We start from the raw sequence: 15721 nt of genomic DNA, 5'->3' as shown, positions 1-15721 counted from the left end.
TCAATAGGCGTAGTTAGAGCCGCATCCGCATCCGCGGTTAAAGCCTCGGTATCCCACAGGAGCTCCAACCGCAGGAGGAATGTTAGCAGACGCGACCGCAATGGTAGGCGCGACACCCACACCACCCTCCGTGGTTATACCAACAGCTCCGTCGCCGCATTCGTAGCTGACTACACCACCTCCGATTGTGGAAAGCTCGCCGGCAATATCAGCAGTTCCGAGGAACGGCGCGTTGCCGCAAATCGAAACCGTACCCTCGTATGAGCTCTCTGAGGTCACGCCGAGACCAGTAGGTGCGGCAGAGGAGGTGACAAAGGCAAGTCCACCACCCTGGGATGCGGCAAGAGCGCCTGCTGCGGCGATATCGTCGCGGACGCCCCCACAAATGCCGCGACCGTTCCAACCTCCGTAGCCGAGGCCTTCGTAAGCCAGGCTGTCGAAACCAGGACGAGGAGAAAAGATGCGTCCAGTAAATTGGCTCAGGACACCCCAAAAATTTGTTAGAATAAAATAAGGATTAGAAAGTTAGGTTTCAGATTCTACGCATAGTAATATTTACGGCCAAAAGATATAAGCTTGAGATGCAATTTAGGCTTTTATAAAATACAACTAATGTTCACACTTATTTGTCAGCAGGAAGCCCGCTTGCATCTGTATTTTGGATCCCATAGTTAAGTGTATTATGAGCTGACATGAGATTTTTACTATATTTACCAGACGTTTTCAATTGACCCTATAAAATATCTGATTTGATAGTCCATTTAATTCATAGATAAGCTAAGCTTTTACTGGTGGTAGGACCTCTTGTGAGTCCGCACGGGTAGGTACCACCACCCTGCCTATTTCTGCCGTGAAGCAGTAACTATACTTGAGACCTTAGAACTTATATCTCAAGGTGGGTCGCGCATTTACGTTGTAGATGTGTATGAGCTCTAGTAACTACTTAATACCAGGTGGGCTGTGAGCTCATCCAGCCATCTAAGCAATAAATTAAAAAAGCTTTGAGATGCTTTACTTGTGCTTACCTAGGAAATAAGGGCAGATGCAAAAACAAATAGAACAGTTTTCGCCATTATTTTTCTTCGATCGCACTGGTATTATTACCTAAAGATATTTTAATTGTGTGCCCAACAAACACTTCAACGAGAATTTATATTATCGCTCTATTTAATTACATAAAATCGATAAAACTATCTGATGTGCTAAACTATAGTTTCCACAAATTGTGTTGCCAGATAACAGTTACATTTTTTTTTACATACGAAACAGATGTTGCAAGGTGTCACCTTATAAATAAGTTGTTTGAATTTCGGTTCAGCATGTCAGTACTATCAGCACAGAGGAACCAAAACATGTCCACTTACACTTTCGTTCTATTTTGTCTACAAATTTGTCTCATCCAAGTAAGTTGATGGAAAGCTGTTGATAACTTTTATTGCCAGTGCTTTTATTATTAGTGGTGTATTGTAAGCTCGTTCTAAGTTTTTTTTTATTGCTTAGATGGGTGGACGAACTCACGGTGTTATGTGGTTAGAGGAGCTCATAGACATCTACAACGTAAATGCCGCCAACCCACCTCGAGACGTGAGCCTATACTTGCTAAATTTAAAAGCTTATTAAAAAAACATTTGTTAAATACGTTGTAACCATTTACGTAAATTAATTGTGTTATTATAGTATAAGCTAGTTGAATGGTTTATACGCTATGTTTGTATAAAGCGAGTTACCTGCAGTCAAACTGCGTAAGCAGTTTTGCAGGGCATGTATTGAATGTAAGTGTAACTTTTTATGAATAAATATATTACATACATACATACATACACTTGTAAGGTCTCAGTTTTAATAGTACTACGGCTGCCCCGCCCTTTAAACCGAAAAGCATTACTGCTTCACGGCAGAAATAGGCGGGGTGGTACCAACCCGTGTGGACTCACCAAACGTCCTACCACCAGTAATTACGCATATTATAATTTTGCGGGTTTGATTTTTATTACACGATGTTGTTCCTTCACCGTGGAAGTCAATCGTGAAAATTCGTTGGTACGTATTTCATTGGAAAAATTGGTACCCGCCGGCGGGATTCGAACACCGATGCATCGCTACATACGAATGCACCGGCCGTCTTATCTTTTAGTCCGCGACAATTTCTATAGTTCCACCATTCTGTCCATTTATACATGACGCAGTCCAGTGGCACAGTTTTACAGAAGACAACCGTTATTGATAAGATCACATTATTGAACCCCAATAATCGCATGACATCAAGTGGGCCGTGAGTTTCTTCAAAGATTTAAAAAGTAAAGTTTCTGATGAGGTCAAATGACCAAATTCCGAAACACTGACTGAAACAAGCGCTTATTGAAACGTGGATTGAAAAGCATAGTTGAGAGCGACTTGGCTCTAACATTGGTAACGTCAGCGGCAGTAATCAGATATTATAAAGTTCGCTATGATGCTTCTACCTTTGGCGAAAACAGAAAATCTGTTATGGTAGTCCTGAATGTTTTTAAATTTAACGTGATTTTCAGAATGCTTACAGAATAATAATATCAAAAACCCTATTAAGGGTTAATGGGGTTAAAAAATTAAGTAGTTTTGATTGAATCCGGTATTATTCGGTATCTGTGTGACTATTAGTCGCAATATTGCTTAACCAATAACTGCTTTTCTTCCAGAATGTGTACAGTCAGTGCTTGGGTCGCGTGGGTCCCGGTGGACCTCCTGTAGGTCCATATGGCGGACCTCTCGGTGGGCCTGGGTACGGTCCTGTCGGATACGGCGGCTGTGGTGGGTACGGCGGCTCCGGCATCGGTAACGTGGCCGTGGCTGGCGAGCTCCCCGTGGCCGGCTCCAGCGCTGTAATGGGACAGGTGCCCGTCATCGGCGCGGTCGAGTTCGCGGGTCCTGCCTGCGCTGTCGGTTCTGTCTCCATCTCTGGCGCATGCGGACCCACCTGCGGATGCGGCGGTTCTCCATACTATTAGCAATCTATATTGTTAAATAAATTAATTGTTAAGTTTATAAGAGTGTTTTATTCGAATTGAGAATGAGAAAAGGCGAAAAATCATAAATGCGATGCGATCCCTAATTCGTCACTATATTGATACTTTAATTTGTTTTTTGTTCTATATAATATATGTCGGCGCAAATATGATTATTTAATGTGATAATCGGATCATCTGGTCATCACCTAATTACTGTGTTTGTTAAGATGAGAAATTGATGTTAAACAGTCCCTGTTATTGTAATTTCAATACTTTAAAAACGTGTAAACACGCTCACGTGTTTAAAACTTGTAAACACGCTGACGTGTACCGAGCCCTATAAATACGGCCGTACTGTCTAGCGATTATTCTCCTCCCGATCCACTAACGGTGCTTTTAGGTACTTCAAGCACCGGTCACCGTTCTCGTCGAACCCGTCGCTTGCGACGAAGGGCTCGACGAGTAAATTAACTCTCAGACACAGCCCACTGAGTTTCTCGCCGGATCTTCTCAGTGGGTCGCGTTTCCGATCCGGTGGTAGATTCTGCGAAGCACGGCTCTTGCTAGGGTTCGTGTTAGCAACATCGTCAGGTTGAGCCCCGTGAGCTCACCTACTAAAGTTAGGGTTACGCTGACATAGCCTCTCAAGGCTATCAGCTTAGGTAGGAAAAAAAAAAAAAAAAAGCGATTAGTCATTCGTGTCCGAGCCGTCGTACAGTACGGATCTATCTGGAACGTTGTTACGCTTCTCGTGAAATATACGCCACGCACAAAGTTCTCGTGAAGTTTTGTTTCGGAAGCCCAAACATGAGTCATCGTCGAGAACTTAATGACCGTGACGTCAGCAATGGTGACGTCACACTTTTTAAAAACATTCCTTCGGCATTTCTCCTCCGACATATATATTATGTCGCCCAACATTTTTTTGTATCTTTCGAAAAGAGTTGGAAAGAAATGCAAATTAAAGGGCATGATCAATTGCTGACGGCTGAAGAATTTTGGAATAGAACAAAAGCAATGATTGGAGAAGCAGTGGAAGCATCTAAACCTACCAAATCTGAAACCAAAAAACATAAGCACCGGATGAGTGATGAAACCTTAGCGTTGGGGGAAGAGAGACGACACAAAAAAGCACAGGTAGTTAGTTGAAGTGCAAATAGTAAACAAACTTGGTGCCAACATTCAAACAGCCTGTAGGAGGGATGACAATAACTTTCTGAGAGAGATCTGCTCGAAAGTTGAAACGCATGCTGAAAAACACAAAGCAAGAAATTTGTACTGGAAAATTAGTGTAATCACCAAGGAATTTAAGTGTCAAACTTGGGCTGTTGAGATATTGGGTGGATGTGTAGTAACAGAGTTAGAAGACATTTTGGACCGATGGAAAGTATATTGCCAAGCTCTCTTCTTTGACCCCGACTGTGAAAATTTCCCCCCAATGACACCAGATATCCAATGCGAACCAAATTGAATTGCTCTATAAAGTACCATAAAAATAAAATAAAATTTTTATTATAATTTTATTTACTCCTCGATAAAAATACTCAAAAATCGCGCCTTCCTAAGTCGAAATTTTAGCCATCAAATACTTTATATCCCGAAGACTTAATAAGTCGAAGTTTTTTTTATTTCCCTTGACATTCTAAATATCGAAAAGCTACTGTATTTAAATTGTATATTAGAATACTAAGTTTGCCTGTTTCTCTGTAAAACTTCACTTCTGAAACTTCTAAAAATACTTCTGAAAATAATTAGAATTTATTTAAAATATTAACGAGCGTACAAAATGTATTGCGTAAGTACAAAAATGACATTATACATAATTAGTTCATGTTTCGTGAAAACAGAATGAGAATCGAAATTCGGTTTTCCCCCACAGCATTGGAACGAATAATACCTATTTCAGCCATAAGTTCTGTTACAAATGAAGTTTTTTTTTAATTAAGTACATAATGTAATATTATTAAAATTTATACCTACACTAGCCTTAAGTACTCGCCTGCTTCGCTGGGCATTTAAAATTAACATTATTATTTATTGTCATTATTATTAGGGAGTCCAACGCTCATATAAATTAGCCTATCCATTAAGTACATGTATTTTCTACATGGATACCAAGTTTCAAGTCAATCGGAGGCATGGTTCAGTAGTTATAACGGAACATCCGTAAAAACCACTGTAGATTTATACTTAGTCTGGCCATAGATACTGTTATAATTAAAAATAAACAAAATATTACATTTGAATTTGGAATTTGTCATTTTTACATGATTGCTCATTGAGTTTTCTCATTTTGGCGCCAATACATTGTACAATATTTTACGATATTAAAATGGAGTGGGGTGATAAAGAGAACCGAATCGCTGTGATTGCATTACACAAAGTATGGTATTAGTACCCTTGGCATTAGTAAAATGTTTGGGTACCGGACAATTAATAGGCGCAATGGGACCTCCTCTGTTTGTGACAGAAAAAAATCTGGCCGTCCACGTAGTGTTCATACGAAAAAGGTGGTTAAAGCAGTAAGGGAAAGAATTCGAAGAAATCCTGTCCGAAAGCAAAAGATTTTATCTCGGGAGATGAAGTTAGCACCTAGAACCATGTCGCGTATTTTAAAAGATGACTTAGGACTTGCAGCCTATAAGAGACGTACTGGTCATTTCTTAAGTGATAATTTAAAAGAGAATAGGGAGGTAAAATCAAAACAACTACTGAAGCGGTACGCAAAGGGAGGTCATAGAAAAATTTTGTTTACGGATGAGAATTTTTTTACAATTGAGCAACATTTTAACAAACAAAATGACTGTATTTATGCTCAAAGCTCTAAGGCAGCTTCCCAATTAGTCGACAGAGTGCAACGTGGGCACTATCCGACTTCAGTTATGGTTTGGTGGGGTATTAGCTATGAAGGAGTGATTGAGCCATACTTTTGTGAAAAAGGTATCAAAACATCGGCACAAGTATATCAAGATACCATTCTTGAGGAGGTAGTGAAGCCCCTTAACAACACCAAGTTCAATAATCAAGAATAGTCCTTCCAGCAAGACTCGGCGCCAGGTCATAAAGCTCGGTCTACGCAGTCTTGGTTGGAAACGAACGTTTCGGACTTCATCAGAGCTGAAGACTGGCTGTCGTCTAGTCCCGATCTTAATCCGCTGGATTATGATTTATGGTCAGTTTAAGAGAGTACGGCTTGCTCTAAGCGCCATGATAATTTGGAGTCCCTAAAACAATCGGTACGATTGACAGTGAAAAATTTTCCCATGGAAAAAATGCGTGCTTCTATTGATAACTAGCCTCAAGGTTTAAAGGACTGTATTGCAGTCAATGGAGACCACTTCGAATAAGCTTTTTATACTTTAAATTGTTTTAAATTTATGTATTAAACTAACACACTGTAAAAGTAATAAATGTTATTTGCAATAGTTTTTTTTTTTATTGTATTTATGGCCAGACTAAGTATAATAGTATAGATAATAATATTTATTAAAGTCTCAGCAAAAAACAAAAATATTCTATTCGAAATAGCCACCTTTGACTTTTATACATACCTTTACTCTGTTTTAGCCACGAATCTATGGATTATTGCACTGTTTCCAAAGGAAATTTCGCCACTGCTTGCTCCAAATATTATTTAAGAGACCATGTCCTCTAAAACTGACCATAATTTGAAGTCTAAAGGGTTGAGGTCTGGGCTAGATGAGGGCCAGTCTTCAGCTCTTATAAAGTCCGGAACGTTGATTTCAAGGTAGGCTTGGGTGTTTCGTGCCTTGTGACCAGGTGCAGAGTCCTGCTGAAAAGTCCACGGTATATTTTTAAAAAGTATATTACTGAGAGGTTTCACAACATGATCCAAGACAATATCTTGATACACTTTGGCTGATGTTTTCACTTCTTTTTTAGCAAAAATGTAGTTTTGTGACTCCTTGATAAGACACGCCCCACCAAACCATCACTGGCGCAGGATGATGACCACTTTGTACCTTTCCGACCACATGAGTAGCTTCTTTAGAATTGTGAGCGTACACTTTATCATTTTGCTTATTGTAGTGTGTACTTCAATCGTGATTTTTTTGACATCGGTAAAGAGGATATTTCTGTGTCTTTCACCTGCGTATCGCGACAGAAGGCGTTTTGATCGATCCATTCTCTTTAATTGTGAATATTGATTTAGGGCATGTCTTGTATATCAACGATAAGCACCGAGCTTCAGGTCTTGTTTTATAACACGCGACAGAGTCCTAGCGGGAATTTTCATTTCTCGCGATATTGTTTTTTACTTCTTATTAGGGTTTCGACCAATTCTGGCTTTAACAGCATTAACAGCCTTTGTAGTTCTAGCGGCACGCGGTCGACCCGTTCTTTTCTGATCTTCGACAGACGAAGTGTGGTTGTATCTGTTGATAGTACGAACCACGCACATACTGATACCAAGCTTTTGAAGTGTCTGGAATAAGACCGACGGCTTTATACCCACTTTGTGCAAGGCGATCACTGCAATCCTATTTTCTTTAACACCCTATTCCATATTGTAATTTATTAATGGACACGAAAAAATATGTGAAATGGCGCAAAATCGAAAGAAGTTTTAAAAATAATATACGTGTTCCAAATTCAAAATAAATAAAAAGTTTAAAAAAGGATAGGTTTTTATGTAACGGTATTTATGACCAGACTAGTTATAATAATATTGTTACGCGCTGGGGTTCGGGATAAAAAATGGGGTTCCAGCAAAGTACAACATTAAACTGTATTCAACACTTAGAACGCTTAAAGCACTTCACAAACACCTTAAAATTCTCAGTTTCGATTCCTCCGCTTCGCTTCAGGTGATCCGTTCGCTGTTTCGCTTCGAGTAGTTCCGATTATTAGCTGCCATCTCTGCAACGTCGAGACGAAATCCCTAGAATCGTCGAGAATATTCCACAAAAGTCGAGTAGTGTGTTTATCTGACAATAGATGGCGTTGTACTTCTCGAGAGTTCTAGATGCTACTAGATCCTTCGATATTCGTTCGACCATTTGGCGATAGATGGCGTTACTCTTACGGGCGTAACAATATGTACTACGTACTTACTATCGAAAACTAAAGTAGTATGCGTAAATAGCAAACAAAAGTAACAATTACTTTCAATCATATATCCTGTTGATACAAGTCAGTATACTAAAGCGAAGTTACAATATTATGCCGATATCTTCAGTGAAGCAATCCTGCTTGCCGATTCAAAAAATAAGTATGCGCACTCCTTGTTATAATTGAGCAATTATCTTTACTAGAGGTCCCGCAGTAGTCGAAATTCGACTATAATTAATTGGAATTGTAAGTTTGTACACTATTATGATTGTATTTTATACTTCTACAATCAGAAATTTCGCCAAGACTACACTATAACAAAATATTAACAAAGACAAAGCATATTCTATTCTCAATTTGACAACAAACGTCAAGAACAAAAGTTTGACAATAAATAGTATGCGTGCGTGTGTGCGTCAAATACATGGTATTAGTGTGTGTAATGTTTTCTTTATTGATTTAATGTATCTTTTATGCATTATTTTAAAAAATATTAGCATTGTGCACTTTTTCTCTATATTCTCTATAAGTGTGGAAAATTTCATACTCCTCCGTCCGCGCAATTTTCGTAAAAAGGGATACAAAGTTTTTGCTTCACGTATTAGTATATAACTAGTCAGGTCATAAGTATTGTCACACAGTAAAAACTTTTCTTTTAGAATGCTGGCCACAAAAAAGTTTATTGAATTCGAATTTCGAATTGCTCATGAAAATAAAAAATGTAGACCTTTAGAATTTTACTCATTTTTGAATATGGAGTGGACGCTTAAAGAAGACCGTGTTGCAGTTATTGCGTTGCATCGTTGCGGTTACGCGCCAATTCAAATTTTTAACATACTGAAAAATTTTAATATAACCAAAAGATTCGTTTGTCGTACTATCAAACGATACAATGAAGAATTTAGTGTAGATGACAGGTCAAGAAGTGGTCGCACTCGGTCTGTTAGGACTCCAGCAGTGATAAAAGCTGTGAAGGCACGAATTCAAAGAAATCCCAAACGTAAGCAGAAACTGTTGGCCCTTCAGATGCGGTTAAGCAGAACCACGGTGAAAAGGGTGTTAAATGAAGACTTAGGGCTTCGGGCATATCGAAGAAAAACAGGACATCGTTTGAATGTTCGTCTAATGGACCTGAGACTGGAGAGATGCCGCGCTATGTTGAAGCGGTACGCGGGAAAAATATATCGGGAAATTCTTTTTTCGGATGAAAAAATTTTTACCGTAGAAGAGAGCTACAACAAACAAAATGATAAGGTGTACGCACACAGTAGTGAAGAAGCGAGCAACCGTATTCCGCGTGTCCAACGAGGTCATTTTCCATCCTCGCTCATGGTATGGTTGGGAGTTTCTTATTGGGGCTTAACAGAGGTACATTTTTGTGGGAAAGGTGTAAAAACGAATGCAGTTGTGTATCAAAATACAGTCCTGACGAACCTTGTGGAACCTGTTTCTCATACCATGTTCAATAACAGGCACTGGGTGTTCCAACAAGATTCGGCGCCAGCTCATAGAGCGAAGAGCGCACAAGACTGGCTGGCGGTGTGTGAAATCGACTTCATCCGGCACGAAGACTGGCCCTCCTCCAGTCCAGATTTGAATCCGTTAGATTACAAGATATGGCAACACTTGGAGGAAAAGGCGTGCTCAAAGCCTCATCCCAATTTGGAGTCACTCAAGACATCCTTGATTAAGGCAGCCGCCGATATTGACACGGACCTCGTTCGTGCTGCGATAGACGACTGGCCGCGCAGATTGAAGGCCTGTATTCAAAATCACGGAGGTCATTTTGAATAAACTTTAGTGTCATAAGAATCTATGTTTTGTTAAGTTCATTTTGGTATATGAATGATGACATAATGAATAAACTTGTTTCAATTATTTTACATTAAACATGTGACAGAATTTATGACCTGACTAGGTAGATAGCCTTTGTAGGAATATCAGTACAGGATCCGCTTGAGGGTGAGTGGCCATGTTTGTTATGGACGTCAGCAATGTCGTACTTAATTGCTGGTAGCCTAAGAGGCTGGTGGTACTGGTGATGGAGGACCTGTTGTGAGTCCGCACGGGTAGGTACCACCACCCTCCTCGAAGGCTCCGTCGGCTGGGCGTCCTTGGGGTGAGCCGCGCCGTCTGGTTGTAGTGTTGACCGCGGTAGCCCCCCTACCTTATCCGGGTTCTGACCTCGGAGGGGATCGGACGTCGGGTGTAAGAGTGCAGGGGAGTCGTTTAGTGGGTGGGCCCTAAAATCCTTGGGTCCGCGGTCTGCTCACAACATCATGCAGATCGTTGAGTCTCACATACTCCGCGCGCCCCTTTTGCGCGGGGATCTCGTAGGAGGTTCGGCCCTATACCCGAAAAAAAAAAAAAAAAAAGGTACCACCACCCTGCTTATTTCTGCCGTGAAGCAGTAATGCCTTTCGGTTTGAAGGGTGGGGCAGCCGTTGTAACTATACTAAGATCTTAGAATTCATATTTCAAGGTGGGTGGCGCATTTACGTTGTAGATGTCTATGGGCTCCAGTAACCACTTAACATCAGGTGGGCTGTGAGCTCGTCCATCCATCCAAGAAATAAAAAAAATATAAAAAAAGCTAGGAGGACTCGCTAATACTAGCCCTAGTAATAGCAGTGCTTCGCTGAATCTACCACTGACAACTACCACAGAGAAGATCCCGCGAGAAACTAGATGGGTTAAGTCGCGGCCTTCCGTTGAATCTAGAATAAAGGAGCGAGTTTGTTCTTTTCGGTTTTTATAAAATTAGAGGGTAGTTAACATAAATATCGACTAATATTTTCTCATTTGTTTGCGACCACGAAACTACTGGTAATAGGACCTCTTGTGAGTCCGCACGGGTGGGTGCCACCACCCCGCCTATTTCTGCCGTAAAGCAGTAATGTGTTTCGGTTTGAAGGGTGGGGCAGCTGTTGTAACTATACTGAGACCTTAGAACTTATATCTCAATATGGGTGGCGCATTTACGTTGTAGATGTCTATGGGCTCTAGTATCCACTTAACACCAGGTGGGCTGTGAGCTCGTCCACCCACCTAAGTAGTAAAAAATAAAAACGGAAACCCTAAAGTGTCGAATTACCAAACGCAATATTAAACCTTAAAATTAGTTTTAATTATGTCTATGGTTCATTAAAACCGAAGAAAGTACTCGGACTCGCTCATTACTAGAAAAAGCTATTTTCCATCACTCCGACACTAATAACGTAAAATTTCTTCATGTTTAAGCACATGGCTTACAGCTTATTGATAATGTATATAGATAATAGTGTAATGTTTGTAGGTATGTATGTGTAAGCGAGAAATGTGCTATCACTAAAACTGTTCGACTGTTACACAAAACGTGATAAATATCCATATTATTACAGAAATATTATTAATTGGAAATTATGGAGGCAACACAAATCGTTGTTGCATCAGAGAAATGTATAAAATGAAAACCTAAATAAATGTTACTGAATATTACGTAAGCGCGTTACAGTAATTTTATTGGGCCATCAATATTAATTTAATGTTTAAATAGAAGGACTTTAGGAGGGAAAATTCATACGAGTATTGCTTCTCGTGTAGTGACCAAACAAAATGGCCGCCAAGACCGCCATCTTTGTCAGCGTCTCCGCATTATTGTGGGTGGTGAGTTTATTTTTGTTTTAAATCAAAGTGGATATCAGTTTATCTATACTAATATTATAAAGAGGAAAGATTTGTTTGTTTGTTTGTATTGAATAGGCTCCGAAATTACTGAACCGATATAAAAAAATCTTTCACTGTTGGAAAGCTACGCTATCCCCGGGTGACATAGGTGACATATTTATTATAACATATTTTCAAAAAATTAGGGATCCCTACTGAAACTCCAATAATGTGATTCAATGTGTAAAAAAATTACCTAAAATTCTTTACATCGCGTACGCTACTTCCCAAGCGAAGCCGGGGCGGGCCGCTAGTATTAAAATAAATATATAGTGCAGCTAACACTCATATAACACGGTATTTTACAACACGGTTCCACCCTAACACGAAAAAAATTGTCCCCTAAGCGTTCTTACATCACTGGTACTTAAGTACTTCTAAAACACGAAAACAAGATTTTTGTTTAAAATTGCTTAGAAAATTACATTATGCACTATGAACACACAATATATTCAAATAACCTAAATTTTACTGTTTATTTTTGTGTATAATTGAGATTAAGAGAAAGATAAATTGCATAGTTGAGATGTGTAATTTAGAAATATTACTGTTATTTTTGTATTGACTTCTAGTTTTAGCACGTTTTCACACAACATGGGACTTTGTAGGAACGTTATTGCCGTGTTAAGGTAGGGCTACCTGTGTCGGGCGTCCTCGGGATGGCGCCGCGTGTCTGGTTGTAGTGTTGACCGCAGGGACCCCCTACTCTGACCGGGTTTTGACCCCGGACGGAGATCGGACGTCGGGTGTAAGAGTGCATGGGAGTCGTTTAGTGGGTGGGCCCTAAAATTCCTTGGGCCTGCGGTCTGCTCTCAACACCTGCAGATCTTTAAGTCTCACATACCCCGCGCGCGCTCTAGACGCGGGGACCTCGTAGGAGGTGCGGCCCCCGGCCCGAAAAAAAAAGGGTTACCTGTGTATAAATATATATATTTAATAACACGTCAAATGGCCCTGTCGCTATCAGAATTTCTAACAGTTTTTTCTAATTTAAACTATCTAACTATCTAAAACTAATATATCAATGTTACTTATAGATAAAAAAAAATATTCATAATTTTTAGAAACAATTCAATAATTTCACATGTTCATCACAATACAAACATAATTTATTTGTTCATGTTATTAGTCTGGATCATAGATTTAATGTTGATTATAGCAACAATAATAAAATATCATTAGGGGTTGTACACAATAAACTTTTAAAAACAGAATCAGGGCTACCTCCATCTTGTTTGCTTCCAGAGTGCTGCAAGTCAATACCTGGGTCGCGATCCACTGATCGGTGGTCTAGGAGCTCCATGTGGTCCCTGGGGACCGTACGATGGCATCGGATACGACGGCCTGGGGTACGGAGGTCTGGGAGTTGGGGGATTCATTGGTCTCGCTCCCGGTAACCTGGCAGCATCGTGTGGAGGCGGCTTCACTGTCACCAGCACTTCGCCCATTGCTCCTACCGGCATTACTGTGACGTCAGAGAACGCCATCGAAGGTTCTTTGGCTGTGATTGGACAGCTTCCGTTCCTGGGCACTGTGGTCACGGAAGGCACCTTCCCGTCTAATGGTAGAGGTCTGGTGTCTTACGGCTGCGGTGATGGTGCTATCGGTATTGTCTCCGAGACGCCGGTGGCAGCTCTAGGGTCGCCCGTCGGTCCGGGACTAGGTTATGGTCCAGGGATCCCCCCGGTCGGCTTCGGATATAAGGGCATCGGTCCGGGATGTGGATGTGGCGGGTTGTTCTAAATTTGTTACTTATTTCTAAGTTTGCTTTTAAATATATTTTGGAAAGAATATTTTTGTGTATTTATTATATTATACGTATTTTGTTTTTGTGTTTTGACTAACGTGTTTTGGTACCGAAATGATAATGTCCGAATAACTTCTCGAGCGAGATGGTTTTGCGTATTAAATTATCCGTTTTTTTTCCTACCTAAGCCGATAGCCTTGAGAGGCTATGTCAGCATAACCGGGCGAGTAGGTGAGCTCACGGAGCTCATACCTGATGACGTTGCTAACACTAACCTTAGCAAGAGTAGTGCTTCGCAGAATCTACCACCGGATCGGAAACACGACCCAATGAGAAGATCTGGCGAGAAACTCAGTGGGCTGTGTCTGTGGGTTAATTTACACGCCGAGCCCTTCGTCGCAAGCGACGTGTTCGACGAGAACGATGACCAGTGCTTGACGTACCTAAAAGCGTCGTCAGTGGATCGGGAGGATCCGTAATGACGTATTTTGGGCAAAATTGTCCGGATGTTCATTCGGTTTTCTTAACTTGCATATACGGGTAAATGAGCCCATGGTCTGCTGTTAGGTGGTGACTTCCGGTCTATTAATATCACGATATGAATTTCACCACCCAGCAGGATAGCAGAGACCTCATCCAAACTATATGGAAGTACTGCGTTCATCCGCAGTGCATTTCAAAAGATCCTCGTATTTTACGACTCTGGAACTAACTCACCACCATCTTATTTTGTTGCTCATCCGAGGAACAAAAGCAAAAGCAATCACCCGAAACCCGTGTTTTCTTTGCAAACACAAATATTCAGGTACCCTTGTCGGCTCACAATATAAAGCGAAGTAAATTGTCCCTTTGTAACAATATAACACTCTATAAAACTTGCATAATATTATGTCCCGTCATGACCTATGCGATTGTGTGTGTGTAGTGTGTAGTGTTCGCTCACTCGACTCACGTGCTCATGTGTAGACTATCTCCAGATCATTCAATGTCGTTTCAGTAGAATCGCCATTACAGCACCGTAGTATGTGAAAAACTTCGGTCATCACGATACCCTAAACATAAAACCAATACGTAAATATATAAACGATAGCGGCATTTAAAATTAGCATTATTATTCATTGTCATTATTATTAGGGAGTTCAACAGTCATATAAATATTAGCCTATCCATTAAGTACATGTATTTTCTATATGGATAACAAGTTTCAAGTTAATCGGATGCACGGTTCAATAGTTATAACGGAACATCCAGACAAAACCACTGTAAACTTATATATTAGTATAGATGCATCTATGCTGTACAGCAAGACGATCAAGAAACCGGTGTCGAATAATAAAACTAGATAATAAGTGTATTAAAAATGTAACTTAAATGAGATTGTTAATAAAGGCTTATCATATCTTAACTTATAGATGCGTCAGAACGCTACTTTGAAAAAACGGTGCGACACGATAACCCTATCATGGCCGCCGCTAAATACATACCTGACCCAGGCGACGCAAAAGCAAAGCCGCCGTCACTCGAGACCTGTCAGATCCCCGGATCTACTCTCGGTGCTTTTAGGCCCCTCAAGCATCGGTCACCGTCCTCATCGAACTTGTCAATGACTACGAAGAGTTCGACGAGAGAACTAACCCATAGACGGAACCTCATGAGTTTCTCGCCGGATTTTCTCATTGGGTCTCAATTCCGATCCGGCGGCAGATTCTGCGAAGTACTGCTTTTGCTAGGGGTAGTGTTAGCAAAGTCAGTGCCTCTCAGGTTGAGCTCATGAGGTCACCTAGCTGTTTGCCAGAAGCTGCAATATCCTTTAAGCTATCAGCGATTTGGTAGGGGACAAAATCGCAATACACCCGACTACTGATGATAATGACTAGCCACTGCCAAAGAAAAAGTGTTTATAAGAACGCAGATCATTGTTGATGTCTATGGGCTCCGGTGAACACGTAACACCAGGCGGCCGTGAGATCCTTCACTCCTCTAAGCTAAAAAAAAGGTTGAAAATTTTCGAGAATATGAATTTCGAGAAGAAGTCATATCTCTCAATAGGGTCAATTTCGCACCAAACACCTTTATCAACAAGTTGTATTCATAATGAGGGTATTCGTAGAAGATATAAGGTACCTGATATAGCCCGAAGAATTGCAAGATTTACGTTGCAGTGGGCAGAGCACATTTCTCGTAGAATAAATGGCCGCTGGAGTCAAAAAGT

General features: G+C 40.6%; 3 protein-coding genes across 3 annotated transcripts; 2 read left to right on the top strand and 1 right to left on the bottom strand.

Annotated features, from left to right (window-relative positions):
* LOC114242017 (chorion class B protein ERB4) lies at window positions 1-1126 on the bottom strand. Its single transcript, XM_089734348.1, is given in 2 exon segments — window positions 1-485; window positions 1022-1126. Coding segments are annotated over 2 exon segments (537 nt in total). The 5' UTR covers window positions 1074-1126.
* A 226-nt stretch (window positions 1127-1352) lies between these two features.
* On the top strand, window positions 1353-2989 carry LOC114241996 (chorion protein gene ErA.5). The gene is made up of 2 exons (XM_028173012.2): window positions 1353-1403; window positions 2676-2989. Exons 1-2 carry the CDS (start codon window positions 1353-1355, stop codon window positions 2982-2984), a joined length of 360 nt encoding a protein of 119 aa, XP_028028813.1. The 3' UTR covers window positions 2985-2989.
* Window positions 2990-11468: 8479 nt separating this feature from the next.
* LOC114242023 (chorion class CB protein M5H4) lies at window positions 11469-13782 on the top strand. The gene is made up of 2 exons (XM_028173042.2): window positions 11469-11702; window positions 13008-13782. Exons 1-2 carry the CDS (start codon window positions 11652-11654, stop codon window positions 13503-13505), a joined length of 549 nt encoding a protein of 182 aa, XP_028028843.2. The 5' UTR covers window positions 11469-11651; the 3' UTR covers window positions 13506-13782.
* The last annotated feature ends 1939 nt before the right edge of the window (window positions 13783-15721 follow it).

The sequence above is a fragment of the Bombyx mandarina genome, chromosome 02 (assembly GCF_030267445.1).
Source record: "Bombyx mandarina strain Sakado chromosome 02, ASM3026744v2".
In the NCBI taxonomy this organism is placed as follows: domain Eukaryota; kingdom Metazoa; phylum Arthropoda; class Insecta; order Lepidoptera; family Bombycidae; genus Bombyx; species Bombyx mandarina.
The sequence above is the reverse complement of the archived record's forward strand: the minus strand, read 5'-3'. Positions and strand labels throughout refer to the sequence as shown.